A 21,401-nucleotide genomic window follows, 5' to 3' on the forward strand; every position below is an offset into this window, starting at 1 on the left:
AAAATGGCGCCAGCTGCTATTCTTCAACAACAAGCTTTAACAGACCATATCCACAATGGCTCAGCTTGTACACATGAACTGAAATTGAAAAATGAAGTTCCATTAGACAAAGATGTTGTTTTAACCACATTTACCAATGGTGCTGGTATTAATCCTTTACCATTAAATTGGGGCGCTTCAGATCCACAAGTTAGAGGTCCAATTGTCGCTTCAAGAATTAAACAAGGTTTATCAAAACATAACGCTATTGGTGCTCATTCAGGTTCTTATTGTATTTATCATGCTTTAGCTGTTGGTTCAAAACAATTGAATCCAAATTATGATGCCGATTATACAAATGCTCAACCTGCATTCAAGATCCCAACTCAAGCTCAATGGAGTGATGGTGAAAAAATCGTTTCAATGGATCCTTTTGGTCATTTAACCCCTTGGTTATTCAATGAAGTTGGTGAATTGGAAGATGTTGAAATTAGACCAACTATTTCAGTTACAAAAGCTCATATGCAATTATTTGAAATGAAGGATGCTGTGGAAAAAGGTAGATTACAAGTTGATGGAGAAGTTGTTATCAATTCAAATGGTGATTTGAATGTTTCAAAAGTTGCAGTGGAACCTGTTTGGTATTTACCAGGTGTTGCTAAAAGATTTGGTATTACTGAAAATGAATTGCGTAAGGCTTTATTTGAAGATACTAATGGGATGTATCCAGAATTAATTACAAGACCTGATATTAAAGTTTTCTTACCTCCAATTGGTGGGTTAACTGTCTATATTTTCGGTAATCCTGAAGATATTTCAAATCCAGATAAGAAATTAGCTTTAAGAGTTCATGATGAATGTAATGGTTCAGATGTTTTCGGTTCAGATATTTGTACATGTCGTCCATATTTAATTTTTGGTATTGAAGAAGCTGTTAAAGAAGCTCAAAATGGTGGTAGTGGAGTTGTTGTCTATTTTAGAAAAGAAGGACGTGCTTTGGGTGAAGTTACAAAATACTTGGTTTATAATGCTAGAAAAAGAGGTGGTGATACTGCAGCTGAATATTTCCATAGAACTGAATGTATTGCTGGTGTTAGAGATATGAGATTTCAACAATTGATGCCAGATGTTTTACATTGGTTAGGTATTACTAAAATTGATCGTATGTTATCAATGTCAAATATGAAACATGATGCTATTGTGGATCAAGGTATTCCAATCATTGAAAGAATTCCAATTCCTGATGAATTAATTCCACCAGATTCAAGAGTTGAAATTGATGCTAAAATCAATTCAGGTTATTTTACAAATGGTAAAATTTTGAATACAGAAGAATTAAAAGATGTTAAAGGTAGAGGTTGGAATGATATTGAATGATCTGCTAGTTTTGATTTCTGTTTTGTTTTGAGGTTTTATGTAAATATAGCATCTGGTGTGCAATGATAATCATTTCACTTCTATCATTTTTATATGTTTTGTTAGTCATGAGTTTATAGACAAATATTTATGTCATCATATTTGAGTTACGTTGTAGCCAAGTACAAAACCTTTCAAGTAAATATCATAAATCAATTAATCTAACGAAAGCTGGAACTATACATTCTATGCAAATTTAAATATTGTTCAAAAACGATGGTCTATGATTTATCTTGTTCAACTTCTTTATAGCCACCATGAGCTTCATATTCTAATTCTTCATCAGGGACATCTTCAATGGTAACTTTTCTCTTTGGTTTTTTCAAAACATCATCATTACTCTCTTTTGGAACTTTAATAGTCAATAACCCATTCAAATATTTTGCCTTAATATTCTCATCAATGATCTTTGGTAAAGTTGGGAATTTAACCCTTCTTTCAATTGAACCTGTTCTAATTTCTGAATGTTTTAAATCAATCTCATTCAAGTTTGAAATTGAATTGATTGAACCTTTAATCACAATTTCATTTGTAGCTGGATGGAAATCAATATCTATTTCATTCAAAGAAGCACCAGGTAAGGCTAAAACGACATTATATTCATCCTTAGTGTCATAAACATTGATTGAAGGTGAATATGGTAATTTGGGGTTTTTGGTATTACGCTGAGAAACTTCAATTTTGGGTTGTGGATCTTTAAAAGTTCTTAGTGATGAATGACGTCTAGCTAGTGGATTGATTGTTGGTTTTGATTGTTTTGGTGTTTCCAATTTACCAGAAGTATCAGTTGGACCACCAGATGGTGCTGGGAATGTTAACTTATCATCATCATCATTTTCTTGATGTTCAATATCTTCTTTCAAAGATTCCAAGATTGTTGATTCAGGATCTCTACCTTCTTTAGCCTCCATTTCTTTTCTCAAGGCTGCGGCCAGATCAGCATCTAAATCAGCACCAGCATCACTTGGTTTTCTACCACGACCTGTAGTTAAATAGTCCAAGATATCATTAACCTCTAAAGGTTGAGATTGAGAATTGAGTCTTTGTTGAGATGAAACTCTTGAAATTGGACGAGATGAATGGGAAGCACGACGAAGATTAGTAGTGCTTGGACCTGCAGAAGGCGGTTGAGGAGATTGGAAAGCTTGACGAGGGTTGTTGTTATTATTGGAACCACTTTGTCTAAATCTTGATCTAACTGGACCACCAAATTGAGCAGCGAATTGAGCAGGTGTATACTGTTGTTGAGGTTGTGGTTGAGGATAGTAACCGGTATTACCGCCAAAGAATGGTTGAGGGTAGAATCCAGGATAACCATAGTAAGAATAGCCATCGTCACCAATATCATCATCCTCATCATCTTCATCATCATCTTGGCCAGTGTATTCATTTGGATCATAATAAAACTGTTGTGGTTGTTGACCTGGGAAGCGACGGCCAAATTGACCTGAAGGTCTAGTTGATTGTTCAGCACTAGAGGCAGCTAAGGCATTGAGGATGTCAGCTAATGGGTTGTTGTAGAAGCTCATTGTTGGTTGTAGTGTCTGTTGATGATGGATTCAGAGGTGAAGAGCAGAATGGATGCTTTGCAATATTTATAATTCCTATGCTTCACCCCTGAATCAAGGGCACATTGCTCCACATTTCGGTATACTGCAGTGGCCGTAACAGCCATGATTTCTAGAAGGTTCAGGAAGAATTTGGCTGTTGAAATGGCTGTTGAAGATGGTTATGCTTTGAATTGTAGGTTCATTCTGTGATGATATATCCTTATAATACCATCATTCTAGTGGTATATCTCTTTCTACGTGATCAATTGGTTCAAATATCACCTCCATGACGCTGAATGAATGAATGATTATCGTTACTCTATCTTGTAGTCATCCATGATTCATTAAGAATCCAGATACAAGTGATACCAGATGCTATCAATGTATTACATCAATTACTCCATCAGAACTCTTGAAAGATCATGAATTACCACCATGAACCACTGCTTAATTATAATAATCCATCTTCAATCCTTACTGATTAATATCAACACGTGATCATACATGTGACCATTCACGTGACCCAATTTTTTAACGATTTTTTTTTGACTTTTGATGATGAAAAAAAAATTTAAGCTGAGCATCAACGTAATGAGAACGCTGTTTCTGGTTGAATACCACCAATATTCTAGTTTTTTTTGTAAAGGTTTCTTATTGAATAACCTCAATTAGTTGAATTTTCACAAGAATTAACCTTATTCCCAAAATGTCTGGTCAAAATTACAATCAAGATAATCTTTCAAATGATTTTTCAAATCAATCATTAAATGACAATAACACAGGTGGTTATAATCAAAGACGTCAGTTCAATCCAAATGCTGCTTCTTCTTTCCAACCAAACTATAACTCCCAACCTTTTGTCCCAGGTCAAGCTTCTTATGGTCAATATAATCAAGGTGGTTATCAACAAGGTTATAATCAATATCAACAAGGTGGTTATAATAATCAATATCAAGGTGGTTACAACAATCAATATCAAAACCAAGGTTATAACAACTATAACCGTGGTGGATACAACAACTATAACCAACAATATAACCAACAATCCCAACCTCAACAACCTCAACAACAACGTGGTATGTCTTTAGAAGATTACCAAAAACAAAATTCCGCAGCTGCTTCATCTTTGAACAAACCTAAAACTACTGTTAAAAGAACTTTGAAACTAGCTTCAAGCTCAGGTATCAAATTAGCTAATGCTACTAAAGCTCCTGCTAAGGCTGAAGACAAGAAAGAATCTTCACCAGCTCCAACTGAAGCTCCAAAAGAGGAACAAAAGAAAGAGGCAACTCCAAACAAGGAAGAACAAACCCCAGAGACTCCAGCTCCAAAAGAGGAACCAAAACAAGAATCATCAACTCCAGCCGTTGAACCGAAAGATGAAACCGCAAAACAACCTGTTGAATCAGTCAAATCAGAAGTTGCTAAACCAACATTACCTGCAAAAGCTGCAAACACTACAGCAGATGCAGTTACAAAAGAACAAGAGGAAGAAATTGACGAAGAAGTTGTTAATGATATGTATGGTGGTAAAGATCATGTTTCCATCATCTTTATGGGTCATGTTGATGCAGGTAAATCCACCATGGGTGGTAATTTGTTATTTTTAACAGGTACTGTTGATAAACGTACTGTGGAAAAATATGAAAGAGAGGCAAAAGATGCAGGTAGACAAGGTTGGTACCTTTCATGGATTATGGATACTAATAAAGAGGAGAGAAATGATGGTAAAACTATTGAAGTTGGTAGATCTTATTTTGAAACTGACAAGAGAAGATATACTATATTGGATGCTCCTGGTCATAAAATGTATGTTTCTGAAATGATTGGTGGTGCTTCTCAAGCTGATGTTGGTATTTTAGTCATTTCTGCCAGAAAGGGTGAATATGAAACTGGTTTTGAAAAAGGTGGTCAAACAAGAGAACATGCTTTATTAGCAAAGACTCAAGGTGTTAATAAATTGATTGTTGTTGTAAACAAGATGGATGATCCAACTGTTGGCTGGTCAAAGGAAAGATATGATGAATGTACCACAAAATTGGCCATGTATTTGAAAGGTATTGGCTATAATGTTAAACAAGATGTTCAATTCATGCCTGTTTCAGGTTATACTGGTGATGGGTTAAAAGATCGTGTTGATCCAAAAGCTTGTCCATGGTATGATGGTCCTTCATTATTAGAATATTTGGATAATATGCAACATTTAAACAGATATATTAATGCTCCATTCATGTTGCCAATTTCTGGTAAAATGAAAGATTTAGGTACTATTGTGGAGGGTAAAATTGAATCAGGTCATGTTAAGAAAAATCAACAATTAATCTTGATGCCTAATAAGACAAATGTTGAAGTTTTAACCATATATAATGAAACTGAAAATGAAGTTAATGCAGCATATTGTGGTGAACAAGTTCGTTTAAAATTAAAAGGTGTTGAAGAAGAAGATATTTCTAATGGGTTTGTCTTGTCATCTCCAAAATTCCCAGTCAAGACAGTTTCAAGATTTGAAGCACAAATTGCCATTGTGGAATTAAAATCAATTTTATCAACTGGGTTTTCATGTGTTATGCATGTTCATACTGCTATTGAAGAAGTTACTTTCAAACAATTGTTGCATAAATTAGAAAAAGGTACAAATAGAAAATCTAAGAAACCTCCAGCATTTGCTAAAAAAGGTATGAAAATTATTGCTATTTTAGAAACTGAAGCTCCAGTTTGTGTTGAAACTTATCAAGATTATCAACAATTGGGTAGATTTACTCTTAGAGATCAAGGTCAAACTATTGCTATTGGTAAAATTACCAAATTATTGGAATAAATTATTGGATCCAGTTATATAACTTTACTTTTTGTATAAAACTTTGTCATCTATGTTTTTAATTTATTGGTTTTGAGCTGAAACGTAGCTCAAATTTATTCATTAACTAATCTATCTAATGCATCAAGGATATTTTCAACTCCTTTTATAATATTTTCATCAACTCCTTTACCAGGTGTGAATTTTGCATGTGCAAAATCAATCAAATACATTGCACTCAATGGGGCTGGTTGTTCATTATCATCATCATCATCGTCGTCGTCGTCATCATCACCTAGGAAATCTTGTCTAAATAGTTGATCCTCGTTATTCAATTCTTCCCATCGTTGTGGATCATTCTCATAAATAAATAGTAAGCTTCCAGACCTTATTCTCAATTCATAATTAAGCAAAACGTTATAAAATAGTTGTAATCTTGTATAAAAGTTCTCCAACAAGATTCTTTGCTGAATTGATGATAATTTATTATGTTGGAAATATATTTTAAAGTTATCCACAACAGTGGTTGGAGTTAAACTTCTTCCAAACCATTTATCAAATACTAAATAACCATCATCAGTTTTACTCACATGTTCTTTATCAAATTTGAATAAATCTGGTGTTTGATCATGATATAATTTCATCCCACAAACTCTATAATTCAACGAACCTGAAGTTGTAGTTTCACTAACTTTTTGTAACCTAGCTTTTTTCTCCTGTGGGGTGAATTCGTCATGAAGAATGGACCCAAGTTTAATATCAATGATTGATGGATTATTAAACCCTTTCAAGGCATTTTGTAACACCAAATATGGTTGTTCATCATCCTTCTTATTACTCTCCAAATCCAATTTCCTCAATTCTTCACTGACCTGAGTAGTCTCTTCCACTTTCGACGTGATACCAGCCTCTAAAGTACCCATGAACACAGGCATGAAATCTATCAATCGATCACCTTCAACATCTTTCCCTTGTGATTCCTCTTCAGCAGCTACTCTTTGCACCTGGGTATAAAACTCAATCTCCTGCCTAGTGGAGGGCTTCACGAACAACGTCTGTGCCTCGTCAGCGAGAGGTCCTTCGTGGCCAGCAGCCTGATGCCTGAGCCTAGTGAACCCATCCATACTAGCCTATCCTTCTAATGGAATGTTTTATTTATTGCCTTTAGCTCAAATTCTTCACAGCCCATAATCATCATTTGGAAACGGGACACATTCTTTTTTTATTTTTGGTGCAATTTTTTTGTGATCAAAACTTCGACTTTTTCAAAACGGAACGAGTATCAAAACAAAAAGCCAAAGGACAGGTTGTTGGAGATTTTATACAACTTCACACAGACTCGGTTGTTGGATTCGTCAAGATGAGCAACTACAATAACAGTAATAACGTGAGTAGCGTGGTTCTGGGTGATGATATGGGGAAAGGGCATAGCACGTTTTAAATAGGACAGATGTTGGCGAGGATAACTAGGGAAAGAAGAATGTTGTGGTTTCATGAGGTTGGTGGCGAGAATACCAAGGTTTGGTGGAGTATAATGGTGTATTCCATGTAGGGAAAGAGTATTTGATGGTGGAAACGCGTTCAAAGGGTCCATATCAAGAGGCTTGTGTGTCTTTTCATCTGTTTCGAATAACATCGTGTTTCGGATAACTCAACTAACAACATTTTCTTTAGTACAACAACTATGGTTATGATAATTCAAACCCATATCAAGAAAACTATGAATTAAACAACTATGGTGCGCAACAAGGAGCTGGTGGTGTCGCCACTGGTGCTAGTGCTGATGATTTTGTCCAATATATGAATCAAATCTCTATTATAAACAATGACTTAGATAACTATAATCAATTAATTGAACTGATTGAATTCAACCAAAAGAAAATCTTGAATGAAATTAATGAAGAACAAGAATTAGCAACAAGAAAACAACTGGATGGGTTAATTGCTCAAGCTTCTTCTTTGCAACAAACTTTAAAAGTTAAAATTAAAGATGCTCAATCAAAAGCTGGTAAAGATTCTGCTAAGAAAGCTCAAGCGGAAAATTCAAGACAAAGATTCTTGAAACTGATTCAAGATTATAGAGTTGTTGAAGCTAATTACAGAGACCAAAATAAACAACAAGCTGCAAGACAATATAAAATTGTTCAACCTGATGCAACTGAAGCCGAGGTTGAAAATGCAATTAATGATGTTGGTGGTCAACAAATCTTTTCTCAAGCCATTTTGAATGCTACAAGACAAGGTGAAGCCAAAACTGCATTAGCTGAAGTTCAATCAAGACATAGAGAATTACAAAGATTAGAAAAAACTATGGCTGAATTGACTCAATTATTCCATGATATGGAAGAATTAGTTGCTGAACAAAATGTTCAAGTTGAAAATGTTAACCAAGAAGTTGAAGGTGCTCAAAAAGATATTGAATTAGGTGTTGGCCATACTACTAAAGCTGTTGATAGTGCAAGAAAAGCAAGAAGAAAGAAGTGTTGGTGTATAATCATCTTGATCATTGTTATCTTGATCATTATCGCTGTTATTGTTGGTGCTGTTGCTGGTAAATATGCCAAATAGGTGCATTTTGGTGAGTGACTGTGTTTTATATTGTGTCATGATTGTATTTTTATAGAGAGAGAGAGAGAGTTGAAAAACAGAAAAGAGTTGAGGAATGTGTTTTTTTAAAGACTATTTTAATTAATATTTGTGTTGGTTTTATTTCAGTTCAGTATGAAAGAGAATGAATTATTTTTACGAAAAATATCCAGTAATATGAGGTAAACATCTTTTATCATATACATGCTTATTTATACTAAACACATTAAATTGTAGGCCAGTGATTTAGTCCTGCCATTGACACGATTATAAAGTTCAATCAGGGTGGAGAAGTCCTATGATGATAAAGTGATTAACAAAATTAATTGATAAAACACACATCATTTAATCTTCCAGATCGAAAGTGTTCTATTAAACCAGAGACCAATGAACAGGACTAACCCATTCACGGAGTAAACTAGAAGGCATTTGATCTGGGGGTTAAAAAAGAAAAATGATCCAATTGAAAGATCCAATACTATCTCTGATAATTGATCCATCTGATCACAAAAGTTTATTAGGGATAGTAATTGGTCTTTAATCCTTAAAATTCTTAGTCTTCTTGAATGATTAAAGTGAAGAAAAGTTTTCCAAACAAAATTTTTTTTTAAACGAGGCGAAAAACAAATTCGCGAATACTGGAAATTTACCCGGAAATGAGATTATATAGGGTTTCAATTATAATAATGATGATTTAGTACAATTAACCCCCAAAATATCGTACAATCGTGTTTAATATATATATAAGAAGGTATATTCATGAATCATAATCTTTAGGCAAGGCATCGAAACGACGCAAGATCTTCTCTATTCTATCCATACCTTTAACTAAATTTTCAAATTCAGGACCATAAGAAATTCTAATATATGAATACATTGCACTATCTGATAATTCTCTAAATGATAACGGATTCAAATCAAAGAAAATACCAGGAACAACAATAACATCCTCATGTAATGCCTCATGGAAAAAACCTAAACAATTTGATAATTTCCCTGGTAAATGGTTCAAATCAACCCATATATAAAATGTTGAATTTGGTTTAACAACAAATTTAAATCCCATTTTGATCAATCTATCAAGACAATAATCTCTTTTGAATTTGAAATGTGTTTGAAGGGCAATAGTTTCTTGTTTAACTAAATTTGGCTCTAAAAATGGGATTGCAGCTTCTTGGAATGGATAATTTGTACCACCATCTAAATATGAACCAGCAGAACTTAGAGCACTTATATACTCTTTTGGACCAACAATCCATGAAACTCTCCATCCTGGTAATCTATAAAACTTGGTTAATCCATCAATTATTAAAACTGGATCTTTATTAACATCATCCACTTCACTTGCAGAACTTATTGATTCACCCATTTCTCCATCATAATAATATCTTGAATAAAATTCATCCATGATTAATAGACATTTCTGTCTACATAAATTATGTAATTCATGTAATTCTTCCCTTGTCATTGCTTGACCTGTTGGATTTCTTGGATTTGAAGTTAAAATTGCTGAAACACCTCTATTCAATTCACCTTTAATAATCTTCAAATCAATTTTATAACCATCAGTTTCATATAATGGGACTGGGATTGGTGCAAAGTTTTTAAATAGTGACAACATTTCTGCATATGCTGTATAATCTGGTAAGAAAAAAGATAAATAAGCATCACCTAAAACAGCAGCAATTCTTGTTAAAGCAGCTCTACCACCTGGTGCAACATTAACATTCTCCCAAGTATATTTTGATTGTTTCCCCTGTCTATAATGTTCATTATAAAGATTTGCAATTGCAGTTCTAAGTTGTTTTATACCAGAAGTTGGACTATATTCACGACTTTCCACAGAGATATTTAAATTTTTTGGTCTCTCAAAACATCCTTCAATATCACCAGTTTCTGGCATACCTTGTCCTAAATTGACCCAATTTGGATTAGGGAACCCACGCTCACTAGCTCTATCTGTACACCAAATAACACCAGTTGCTGCATTTTGTTTATTTAAAGCTGGGAAATGAACATTTGGATCAGATAATGGACCAGGAATTGGAATTGGTGATTGAGTTCTCTCACGACTCTTATTTCTTTGTACTTCTTCTTTGAAATTATTTAATGGTGTCTTTTTAGGAGTACGATGTCCATTTAGTGGAATATCTGGAACCATTGGAGAAGGATTAATCATCTCTTGTGTAAAGATACGGGATGATGAACTCTTGATTGAGTCTGGTAAAGTTTGACCCAACGCAGCGAAAGTTTCTTCGTCTTCACTCATTGTTCTTAATTTGATCTAATCAACCCAATCCTCGAGAATTTGGTTAAAACAAGGAAATTCAGGAGTTATTTCAATCTTTTTTTTCCAGTAAATTTATGTCCTGCAGTGGGTATAAATTCGTTTGACCGGTTAAAGAAAAAAAAACTTCCTTCGACTCATCGCGCCAAAAATTGGTTTGGGCAGAAAGAATATAAGCTTCAACGGTTGATTCAATATTTGACAATGGGCATACACGGAAAAGGCTTTGATTTGATCAACAAAAAATATGGATTATTATAATATATATATATAAGATGTTTTCAGAAATTTGTCTCCACATAGCTACCATTTCTCAACAAAGTTTTAGCTGCCCCAGGCAAAATTTCAACTTGGATTTGTTCAAATGGATAACTTTCACCATCGACTGATAAATAACCATGTGTTAGTTTTGGTTTCAATCTATAAGCCAATATCTTTGAGTGTTGCACCTCAGGTTGTAATACATGTGAGCCTTGGTCTAACGATAGTAATGTAGGTGCCATTCTTGTTATGCTTGTACGTGCATCCGTTATAACTAAATCAAAAGTACCATCATTTGGCAATGCAGCAGGGAAGAATTGAACATCTTTTGAGATGTATGGCATCTTACCAGTATAGAAAATACCTAAATTATCAGCTAAATCTTGATCAATTTGTTCCCAATCATCAGGTATTGGACCACTTGGATCATATTCTAATTTGTAAGTTTCTTCAGATATTTTCAATTTTTTATCCAGTATTTTGTTAACATGTTCATCATAGTGAGACCTTAATTCGTTTTTACTCTTTGCAGCATATTTAACAGATATTTCACATGGATACTTTGCCCTAGAGAACACTTTATATGCAACACCCAATTCAAATCTTGAAGGACCCATCCATCTAAGAGATTCAGTGCCTATATCAGAATCTGCAATAACACCAAAAGTTTGACTTAAGAATGAAACATAGGTCTTATCACCTTGTGTACATGCCATCAAATCAATACTCACAGGAATGCCTTTCAATAATGATAATGCCGCGAATGATGGATTGTTTGTACCGTGACAAGATTCTGACATGGCATTACCAGACCCACAAGGTAGTTGAGTGATTGGTATCTTGGTGAAAGCTTCCACTCTATCTTCTCTTTGATAAAACCCATTCAAAACTTCATGAGGTATACCATCTCCTGAAGCACATGCAATCATATCATATTTATCTAGTTCGATAGTTTTTGCAATATCTGTAGCATGTTGAAAATATTTTGTTTCTTTAATTTCAATATTTGCCTGTGCAGCTTCTAATAAAGGTTTTGATTTCGATAAAAATAACTTTATAGCTTTACCTTTACCTCCATGAGGATTGACCAATACTAGTATAGATTTTTTAGCCTTCGTACCTGCATAACTCAACTTTATAATCTCTTCAACGACATCTCCATATCCTAGACTATCAATAGATAATACTATTGAGGTAGGTATCAAGTTACCACCTTTCTTTCTAGCGAAAACAATCTCAACAACAGGTTCTTCTTCATCATCTTCAACGGCCGATCCTATTTCACCATCCTCCACTGAAGAATTTAGATATTTAGCCATTAAAATATCTGCAAATGGGATAGTCCTTGGAGCTTGAGCATTTGTGTATGTGGATGAACAACTTATACAACTTGATAACGAGGAATTATCATTCTGGTATAGCGTGGATTGATCTTTGATTAAAATCCCCGTGTCACCAATGACAGCTCTTGGAGGAGCTGTCGACACGCTCTTCATCAGCTTTATTCTGGAGTCTAAGCTGCTTGACATCTTGAGTTTATTGATATGAAAATAAGCTACGTCTATTGTCTCTTTAAATAGCGAGTAAAGTTGACTTTTTGTATCACTTGAAACAATGAAAACTCTTTATCGCTGCTTTTAGAAGGTTACAAAAAAAAAGGGCACAGCACACGAGCCGCGTTTTGGGACCAAAGAGGGTAAACGGGTGTAGTCGGCTTTAATACACAACCAATTACAATTGAGTCTATACACATGACACACTTTGATTGTTTTATAATTGTGCTAGTTCTATATAGTCATCATCAGATAGGGGTACTCCTGGAGTCCCCTTTATTCTGCTTAATTGCTCTGGTGAAAGATCTTTAATCAAAACATGGATATGAGACAACTCTCTGATACTTTGCAAAGCATGCCAATTCCTAAACCAGATGATATTGGACTCTGGGATACCTAATCCTTTGACAAACGTATTCCAAATGTATTTATTTATCAATTTCCTCGTGTATGTTGATATATCACCTCTTGGCGAAGTTGGATCCGATTCAATTGGCACTTTTGTCCAAACTAGTAAATGTGAAATATTTGACTCGAAGTTGTATGGGAATCTATTCTCTATTATCTTTAGATCTCTTGGATCACGTAGCAGCTTGTCGGATCTTGCTTCAAGATAAGTTTCTAGTATTTGATGGTTTGAATCAACTTTTGCCCATTGTAAATCATCCCCTAATAGTATGGCAGTTGATGAAATGTTATTCTCTTTGAGGTAGTCTTTAAATCTCTTATACTCTGCCAATTTGGATTTGGATCTCTTTAGCCTCTCTAGGTGATTAGTTTCTATACGATTGGTTAGTAATGCTAATTCAAGTGACATTGATGGGCTGAAACTCACTTATTATTTGGCACACTTCTTCCCAACTAATCGGCTCTTCTCGCACGATACTAGTGTCTTGGTTAACTGGGTTCATGATAATATCTGTTGCTTTGGAAATCCTAAAGATGTAGTTGTTCCAATGGAGTTGTTCCTGTTTATAAATCATCAATTGATCCAGTATTTCCACAAAATGGAATTTTCCAGACACAAAAAGAAGCGTTGTTCCGGACGGAGTTAACAGAGTGTTATCTCCGATATAGACTCTGGAGTCTGGACCGGAGTTGTGAAGAAATTCTACAACTATTAAATAAATACACCATGTACTCTATGTGCAGTTAAATGAGTACATAATTTCTCAATAATTCTAGCCTCTATAGTGGAAGGCTTTAGTGGCGTCTTTTTAATGAACTTTAAGCCAAATCATTCTCATCCAACACCACACCAGAAGTCTTGTAAACTTTATCAAAATCCTTCTTGTCTAAATCTCTAATCAATATATGAATATGTGAAAGCTCTCTAACGCTTTGAATAGCTGGGAAGTTTCTAAACCAATTAACATTTTCAGGTTTCAATCCCAATTGATCAACAAATGTCTTTTTAACATAAGTGTTTATGATGTTTTTAGTATGATCAGAAACATCACCAATCTTCGATTCAGGATCAGATTCTATTATAACTTTAGACCAAACGACAAAATGGGTGATTGGTTTTCCAAAATTGTATGGGAAGTCATTAGTAATGATTAGAACATCACTTGGATCAGTAAACAATGTAACAGAAGCAGGTTCTAAAGCGGGTAGACCATTTTCATCAATCCAACCTAAACGATTCTTGATGATATATTGAACGATTGTGGAGCCTTTTGACTTCAACTCTTCCTTGAAAGCACGATATTTATCAGTTTCAGTTTGATTTCTATAGAACTCTTCAAGGGCATTTGTTTCTATTTTGGTAAAACGTGTTAGCGCGTCTGTTTTTCTCAGCGTCGTGATTATCTCGCGGCTATTACTCACTTATAACCTCGACGGATCTTTCCCAAGTGATGATCTTGTCACTAATAATCATGATTTCTCTATTGTTCACGTATAAAAATTTCTGGCTAAATGAAATGTTTTCAGATAAAAATAGTTTTTTTTTCAGATCCAGAAATAGATATAGTACACGACAAATTCGCGATATTCAACAATAGGGCTTACAAGTCCGGCTACTTATGATTAAATGAATACAGTGTATATTAATACCCTAAATTAACTTTAAGAACATAACTAACAGTAATAGCTAGTGTTATAATCAATATTGGATACTGCATCAATAGAAAAATAGCCAAACAATCCATTTGAATATGATCACCTTCTAATGGGGTATAAAATGCAGTAAAGTAAACTTGAGCAGTTGCACTTGGAACTGCCCAACTTATGATTAAAACAAACCTTGAAATATCATCCGTGATCCACCCATTTGAATATAACCTATTTGTCCAAAGTACACCAATGATTGGCATCAATACAAGACGACAAAGCGTTAGAAACAATGAAGTTTTCCAAAAACCTTTGGGGATTTCATTGATCTTCAACCTTGCAATTGTACCACCTAGTAACAAAAGTCCCATTGGTATTGCGGCATTTCCAACGTATATAGTGAAATCCATAACAAAGTTCAAAGGTGGTAGTTTATCAGGTGCACTATGAATGTGTATGCTGTTGGAGACAAATAAGGCTCTTAACCATGGAACCATAGCGACCAGTATTGATATTAGCAAGACAATAGAAGCAGGGCGCATAAGGTTGATTAGTAAATAATCAAGCCAGAATAGTTTATATTTCTTGACCAATAAGTTCCACTTTGAATATGTTGGTTTCTCGTCTTCATCAGAATCAAGATTCAACCCAATCTCTTGAGTTTTGGAAACAGTTCTTCCAAGGTCCATGTTTCTTGATTTGATTCGATCAGCTTCACTATACTCTTCAATTAATGATTGAATGTTTTGAACTTTCGACTTTTTGGATCTCGTGGAATATCCAGACTCTCCAGTAAGAACTCTTGAAAATGAAGCTCTAGAGATTGCAGAGCTTCTTCTTCTTCTCCTACTTGATGTAGCATGACTTCTATAGCTCTCCTCTGAAACTGCATCACTAGCAGCATCGTCGTCATCTTCATCACGAACTAATGGAACAACATTAAATTCAGAGTTTTTATCAGCTTCAGCGCTCACATCACCTTTTTCTTCATCTCTCAAACCCTTTCTTTCTTGAACATCCCTAAAATCCAATCCAACCACTTGAAACATCCCCATATTCATCATCAAGAATTGTTGACATGCTAAAAAGATACAACTTATAGCCACACCTTTATCAGCTTGTTTTTGATCAAATACAATCCCAGTTCCCATACTCTGGGTATAAGCGATTGGTAAGTCTGAAATATTTGCAAAGATACCACCAAATATAAGCCCCCAAACCCATTTCTTGGGTACTGGTGTAATAAATCTTGTTAAAACAGCTAGGGCACCACCTGTTCCAAATACAAGCATTGCAGTTAATACAGATACACCAATTTCTTTGATTTGCCCACCTGATAGATTGGTGACAATCTTGTTGAAACTAAGACATGGTAAAAGGGCATTGACAACCATATTTGATATTCCTCTACTTGTCTCCATTGTTAAAATGTTATGTCTAACTAATAACCAACCAAGGAACATAATAAGGTAGATCTTGACAATTGGTTTGGCTGCTATGAAGATTATAGCGCCAAGTGATATTTCTTCTTGATTTGACATGTTGTTATTGATTAGAGCATCAACTCATTGTTGTGACATAAAAGTGTGTAAACTGTTTTGATGATTCTGTACTGTGGTTTAAAGTTGTACTTTTTTTTTTGAGATGGCTGAAAATTTTTGAACCCCGTCACCTTGTTCACGAATTTCTCCACAGTTGGGCAGAGAATAAGGAAAACGGTGGTGAAATATAATGGAAGAAATGTTATTGAGGAAATTGTGTTGGTTATTTGACCTCTAGTGGGGTTTCAATGGAATCTAAGAACATTCTCAAGTTTAATTTAAATCCTGAGGTTGAACCCTTCAAAGAATCCAAAAAGGCTCGAAAACCCGGTACTTCGCGAATGGAATCTATGATTATGTACCCGTATAACTGTCAAGTAGATAAGGAATATAACATCATTAAAACATTGGATAACTAACGAACTGGACCTTTAGCCAATTAACAGTTGAAAGAGCTGATCTATCTAAGATGTTGTGCCAGAAGCTATAGAGCCAATGGAATTTGAGTGGTTTGTAAAAACTGGCACCTTCTTGACTACAAATAATTCTGTCAATATGCTTATCTCTGCGCAGCGACGTCGCCAATTCATTCATCCTGATAACAAATTACACTGCAACTTGAACTTTGAACGATGAAATTATTTGGTAAACCATTTAAAGAGTGTAATGGATTACAAGCTGTATAGGACTGTGGTCAACGGTGTTGCAGTCACCAATGGAGGTGCTTTTGGATTACAATCTATCAAGTATATCGAGGTTAGTGTATCTTTGATTTCAATAGCCAAATGTCCAAGATATGGTATCTACAATCACACCATTGCTATGAAATATAACGTCTCCGGCTTTTGATCTCTATCCAGCAAATGGTCCTATTTTGTCGAACTTTATTGAAGTTTCTTTCGCATTGAATTGACATTAACTCTACAATACGCCCCCATTTTAAGACTACAAAAGGTTTCCTTGGTTTCAATGGGGGTGATTTAGTCAAACAATACAGATATATTTAATGCCTGATCAGAACCAGGGGTCAACATATGCTTGGAGTTCCGTGGTTGTTGGCTTCACACATTGGACCACTTGATAGGACATATTGCCTAAAACACTCTAAACCCCTAACACCTGTATCCTGTATCTTGAGGGATGAACAAGACAGAGATATCACTTTACCAGTACCAAAGTGATTAGCTGGCCATATAGTCCTACTCCATAGACTATAGTCTCTATTAACTCCCTAATCTAAAAGTGTACACGGCAAATTACTGCCTAGTTTTGGTAAAGTGTTGATCTTCTCTATCTAAAAGCGCGATCCTGAATTTTTTACGTGATAACAAACTAAAGAAAGTTGATAGCTCTTTCTCGATGAAATGATGCAGTCAAAACTTGAGACAGCCAGCGAAGAGCCATGCTGTATCACTGTACATCAGAAATATCCCAATTCGAGCTTAGATCCGGTACTAGTTTTGAAAATAGGACAGTATATAAGATGCTTTTGATCTCATATTCAAAGTCCTTAGTTTTAAGGGTATCAAAGCATTTGAACAACATTTAATCACAATGTCTTCAAGCAAGGAGCCAACAGCCTCCTCCATATCATATACAGACTCTTCTGAAAAGAATGAGAAGCAAGAAAATATAGACTTCAACAAGATTCATGATGTTGAAGTTGCGGAAATTCAAACAATAAGAGATGGTGATACTGAATCAGTCTTTGGTGAAGATCGTACACGTTTGAAACAAGGATTGAATCAACGTCATTTACAGATGCTTACACTAGTGGGTGTTTTCGGTACAGGTATTTTCTTGTCCTCAGGTGGACAGCTGGCTACTGCTGGTCCTTGTGGTACTTTTCTAGCTTATACTCTTATTGCTTTGATTGTTGGTTTGAATCAAATGGGGTTGGCTGAATGTGCTTCTTTAATGCCGACCTCATCCGCAACTGTCCGTCATTGTGAACAATTTGTGGATGAAGCTTGGGGTTTTACTTATGGTTGGGTTAGTGTTTGGAGTTCAATCATGCCTAATGAAATCTCTGCTGCTGCCTTGATTGTTTCGTATTGGTCGGACTTATCACAAGGTATTTGGATAACTATTATCATTTTCGTGATTTACGCCTCAAATTCTTATTCTATTAGATTTTATGGTGAATTGGAATTCGTTTTTGCCATTATTAAATTGTCATTGCTTATTGGTTTGATTATTGTCTCCATTGTTATTACATGTGGTGGTGGTCCAAATGGGAAAAGTATTGGTTTCCAATATTGGAGAAATCCAGGTCCGTTTGTTGAATATTTAACTAAAGGTGACTTGGGTAAGTTTGCTGGGTTTTGGAAGGCATTATCTGGTGTTGTCTATTCTTATGGTGGTGTTCAATCAGTTCCTGCATTGGCAGCTGAAGTCAAATATCCAAGAAGAACTGTCTTTACTGCTTGTAAAAGAATCTTTTATAGAGTTTCAATCTTGATGATTTTAACTGCATTCTGTCTAACCCTTATTGTTCCATCAAATGACAAAACAATTGCAAACTCAACAGGTAATGCTGCATCTTCACCATTCGTCGTTGCCATGAAGAATGCAAACATTAAAGTGCTACCACATGTTGTTAATGCTGCGGTCTTAACCTCTGCTTTCAGTGCTGCCAACTTACAATTGGTTTATGGATCAAGAAACTTATTTGCTCTAGCTGTTAAAAACCAAGCACCAAAAATCTTTTTGAAAACCAATAAGAGAGGTATCCCTTGGGTTGGTACAACTTTCTGTGCTTGTTTTATGCCATTAGCTTATATGAATCTATCCACAAGTTCTGCCAATGTTTTCAACTGGTTCCAATCTATTGTCTCTGCTAAACTATTATTTGGCTGGATTTTGATTTCTTCGAATCATATTCATATGACAAGAGCAATGAAAGTTCAAGGTATACCAAGATCGAGATTACCTCATTCCATAGGATTTGCTCCGCAGGCTGCTTGGATCTCTGGTATTGCTTCCTTTATATTATTACTCACTGGTGGGTTTAAGAATTTTGTCAAAGGTCAATTCTTGATTAGTTCTTTCTTCAGTTCATACTTTATCATTCCATTATCTTTAGGTTTATACTTTGGCTGGAAGTTTTTCAAAGGCACTAAATATTTGAAACCTCATGAAGTTGATTTGGAATCATTGTTTAAAGATGCTGAGGAAAACCCAGAGCCACCATTAGAAAAAGTCAGAGGCTGGAAACTCTTGACCTTGTTGTGGTCTTAGATTATCAGTGTGATACACTATATTTTTTACTTCTGTATAAGGTTTATGCTCATATTAATGTTAGTTTTGGACATGGTGTAGATTATTAGCACTACAAGTTAAAATTTCAAAGCCTATTTACAATATTCCATTGAGATGCATATAATAGATCAAGAGCTGAAACGGTCAAACCAAGCAATTTGGTCTTTCAAGGTCTTCTCAGAAGCATATTTATCATCTGGATTGTTTGGATCACCTCTAACAGCGTAGCCATGAGCAACACCACTAAATAAATCAAATTGATATTTGATCTTGTTCTCCTTCAAAATTTGTTGAGATTGAGTTCTAAGTTCATCAGTGAATGCTGGATCATTCTCAGCACATGAGAATATAATAGGGTTGATGATTTCTTTGACTTCTGACAATTCTGTACCTGAAGTATGTGCAACGGCACCTGCAGCTAATAAACCATCTTTTGTTAAATTTTGAATAACTAATTTACCACCATAGCAATGGCCAACACTAAAGATCTTGGTAGGTTTCAATTCAGAGTCAATTTTTTTCAAAAAATCCTTCACATATGGGCTTGTAACGTTAAAACCATGGTTTTTTTTCCAAGTATCAAAATAACCTGGTTTACCATAATTTTCTAATTCAACAGCATCACCATCAAACAAATCTGGAATTAAAGCATAATAACCAGCTTTAGCAAATGCATCCGCAACTAATTGATTGTTGTTGTATTTGTTACCGAAAATATCAGTCAAGATGACTACAACACCTTTGTTTTTGGATTCATCACCAACGACATAAACGTCTTTGAAAGTTAAATATTCAGGTTGGATCTTTCCAACTGATTCACCTGAATGGAAGTTGGTCTCTGTACAGTGATGGGTTAAGTTGACGGACATGCTGGTAGCTAACGTGATTTAAATGTGGCTCTTCTCGAGTAATAGCTTTAAGAAACCAATAATATCGTTTGAGGGAAAATGCTTTCTTTTATAGTTCTCAATGGTGGTGGGTTTCCTCAAGGCATTGATCAATTAAAGCGTCAACACTCAACACATTTGCAATCGGCATTAAAACAACCTGGGTAGCACTAATAAAGCTCGCAAGTAACGGTATTAAAAGTTCCCAAAATGGATTAAAATGCGTTTTAAAAGGATTCGTTAATGCCGTTTATTTCTTCCTAGCATGTTCAATTCAAATTATAACCTATTCAAAAACGCGAATAACGGTTTTCAAATTTTCGAATTTGGATCGGTTTTATAGCCAAATGGAGTAATTATTATCACGTGACTGAGCTCCGAAAAGAAGCTCGAGACAACTCAGCGGAAAAACCCGACATCGTTAAGCGCAAGTGGTTTAGCGGTAAAATTCAAAGTTGCCATCTTTGAGCCCCCGGTTCGACTCCGGGCTTGCGCAATTTTTTTGAAATGCTTCGCTCATATGCCCGTTTTATGCTATTTTTTTTCAATTTTGAAGTTATTTGGAGTCTTATAGATAGCCTGGTTATGTTTTTTTGTCTTTATAGTGGTTGTGGCTCTATAATTACTATAATTGTGATGTTCTGAAGGTCGGCGTGCTAATCCTCAGCGAATTCCGAGCATGAACGCCGATAATGTCCATAGGATAGACTTCAACGAGCTATACAAATACCTGTGAATCAGAGGTAGGACGTACTCGATATTAAGGTAGTTTATAATAAAATTGATGTTTATACTGTCTAGTTGGTCTGACTCGTCTAAGAATCATAATGTCGGGCGACTGTTCAATTGTTAACAGCGATATTGAGATTGAATTCTCTTATCAACAGGAAATTAATGAGCATCCTAGATTTTAGGTTAGTTGATAACGCATCGTATCTTAGTTATTTCTTATTTCTAGACTCTAAATGTAGCTCTTTACTTGCATGAATCCAATGCCCATAGTCTGCTTCCACGGTAATTACAGAACAGTTAGGTTCAACACAATTCCAGTTTTTAAAATTTGAATGTGCAGTAATCATGCATGAATTGAAATTGAACGAATTTCACCTTCTGGAAAACGCGTTGAATTCAGTGTTTTGATTTTGGGGGTATATAAACAGTTCTATAGTCCTGAATTTTCTTTTACTCTTTCCAATCTCAATTGATATTGTACACAAGACTTTCAATA

The 21,401-nt window shown here is 35.1% G+C and overlaps 11 protein-coding genes and 1 non-coding gene across 12 annotated transcripts; 5 read left to right on the top strand and 7 right to left on the bottom strand.

The window, feature by feature from the left end:
* Positions 1-3: 3 nt before the first annotated feature.
* On the top strand, positions 4-1,535 carry WICANDRAFT_66170 (uncharacterized protein; the record flags this gene model as incomplete). Its single annotated transcript, XM_019184032.1, has 1 exon — positions 4-1,535. The coding sequence occupies one exon, from the start codon at positions 4-6 to the stop codon at positions 1,354-1,356; it is 1,353 nt and encodes a 450-aa protein (XP_019041038.1). The 3' UTR covers positions 1,357-1,535.
* Positions 1,536-1,658: 123 nt separating this feature from the next.
* On the bottom strand, positions 1,659-2,237 carry HSP42 (heat shock protein HSP42; the record flags this gene model as incomplete). Its single annotated transcript, XM_019180876.1, has 1 exon — positions 1,659-2,237. A coding segment is annotated over one exon (579 nt), but the record flags the coding sequence as incomplete, so codon positions are not given.
* A 1,414-nt stretch (positions 2,238-3,651) lies between these two features.
* Positions 3,652-5,763, top strand: SUP35 (translation termination factor GTPase eRF3; the record flags this gene model as incomplete). Its single annotated transcript, XM_019181100.1, has 1 exon — positions 3,652-5,763. One exon carries the CDS (start codon positions 3,652-3,654, stop codon positions 5,761-5,763), a length of 2,112 nt encoding a protein of 703 aa, XP_019041040.1.
* A 95-nt stretch (positions 5,764-5,858) lies between these two features.
* Positions 5,859-6,866, bottom strand: ARG82 (inositol polyphosphate multikinase; the record flags this gene model as incomplete). Its single annotated transcript, XM_019185318.1, has 1 exon — positions 5,859-6,866. The coding sequence occupies one exon, from the start codon at positions 6,864-6,866 to the stop codon at positions 5,859-5,861; it is 1,008 nt and encodes a 335-aa protein (XP_019041041.1).
* Positions 6,867-7,416: 550 nt separating this feature from the next.
* On the top strand, positions 7,417-8,310 carry WICANDRAFT_26046 (uncharacterized protein; the record flags this gene model as incomplete). Its single annotated transcript, XM_019181220.1, has 1 exon — positions 7,417-8,310. A coding segment is annotated over one exon (894 nt), but the record flags the coding sequence as incomplete, so codon positions are not given.
* A 775-nt stretch (positions 8,311-9,085) lies between these two features.
* Positions 9,086-10,489, bottom strand: WICANDRAFT_25335 (pyridoxal phosphate-dependent aminotransferase; the record flags this gene model as incomplete). The annotated part of the gene is made up of 1 exon (XM_019181132.1): positions 9,086-10,489. The coding sequence occupies one exon, from the start codon at positions 10,487-10,489 to the stop codon at positions 9,086-9,088; it is 1,404 nt and encodes a 467-aa protein (XP_019041043.1).
* Positions 10,490-10,896: 407 nt separating this feature from the next.
* WICANDRAFT_12227 (uncharacterized protein) lies at positions 10,897-12,120 on the bottom strand (the record flags this gene model as incomplete). Its single annotated transcript, XM_019180525.2, has 1 exon — positions 10,897-12,120. A coding segment is annotated over one exon (1,224 nt), but the record flags the coding sequence as incomplete, so codon positions are not given.
* Positions 12,121-12,635: 515 nt separating this feature from the next.
* Positions 12,636-13,340, bottom strand: HTC1 (Htc1p; the record flags this gene model as incomplete). Its single annotated transcript, XM_019180363.1, has 2 exons — positions 12,636-13,209; positions 13,265-13,340. 2 exons carry the CDS (start codon positions 13,338-13,340, stop codon positions 12,647-12,649), a joined length of 639 nt encoding a protein of 212 aa, XP_019041045.1. The 3' UTR covers positions 12,636-12,646.
* A 1,140-nt stretch (positions 13,341-14,480) lies between these two features.
* Positions 14,481-16,025, bottom strand: WICANDRAFT_25706 (uncharacterized protein; the record flags this gene model as incomplete). The annotated part of the gene is made up of 1 exon (XM_019181177.1): positions 14,481-16,025. One exon carries the CDS (start codon positions 16,023-16,025, stop codon positions 14,481-14,483), a length of 1,545 nt encoding a protein of 514 aa, XP_019041046.1.
* A 1,554-nt stretch (positions 16,026-17,579) lies between these two features.
* On the top strand, positions 17,580-19,265 carry WICANDRAFT_24902 (uncharacterized protein; the record flags this gene model as incomplete). Its single annotated transcript, XM_019181072.1, has 1 exon — positions 17,580-19,265. One exon carries the CDS (start codon positions 17,580-17,582, stop codon positions 19,263-19,265), a length of 1,686 nt encoding a protein of 561 aa, XP_019041047.1.
* A 149-nt stretch (positions 19,266-19,414) lies between these two features.
* Positions 19,415-20,155, bottom strand: WICANDRAFT_82023 (uncharacterized protein; the record flags this gene model as incomplete). Its single annotated transcript, XM_019185319.1, has 1 exon — positions 19,415-20,155. The coding sequence occupies one exon, from the start codon at positions 20,153-20,155 to the stop codon at positions 19,415-19,417; it is 741 nt and encodes a 246-aa protein (XP_019041048.1).
* Positions 20,156-20,598: 443 nt separating this feature from the next.
* On the top strand, positions 20,599-20,669 carry WICANDRAFT_t6. The gene has a single exon. It is a non-coding gene; the product is annotated as a tRNA-Gly (tRNA).
* The last annotated feature ends 732 nt before the right edge of the window (positions 20,670-21,401 follow it).

This window comes from Wickerhamomyces anomalus, assembly GCF_001661255.1.
Source record: "Wickerhamomyces anomalus NRRL Y-366-8 unplaced genomic scaffold WICANscaffold_1, whole genome shotgun sequence".
NCBI classification, from domain to species: domain Eukaryota; kingdom Fungi; phylum Ascomycota; class Saccharomycetes; order Phaffomycetales; family Wickerhamomycetaceae; genus Hansenula; species Hansenula anomala.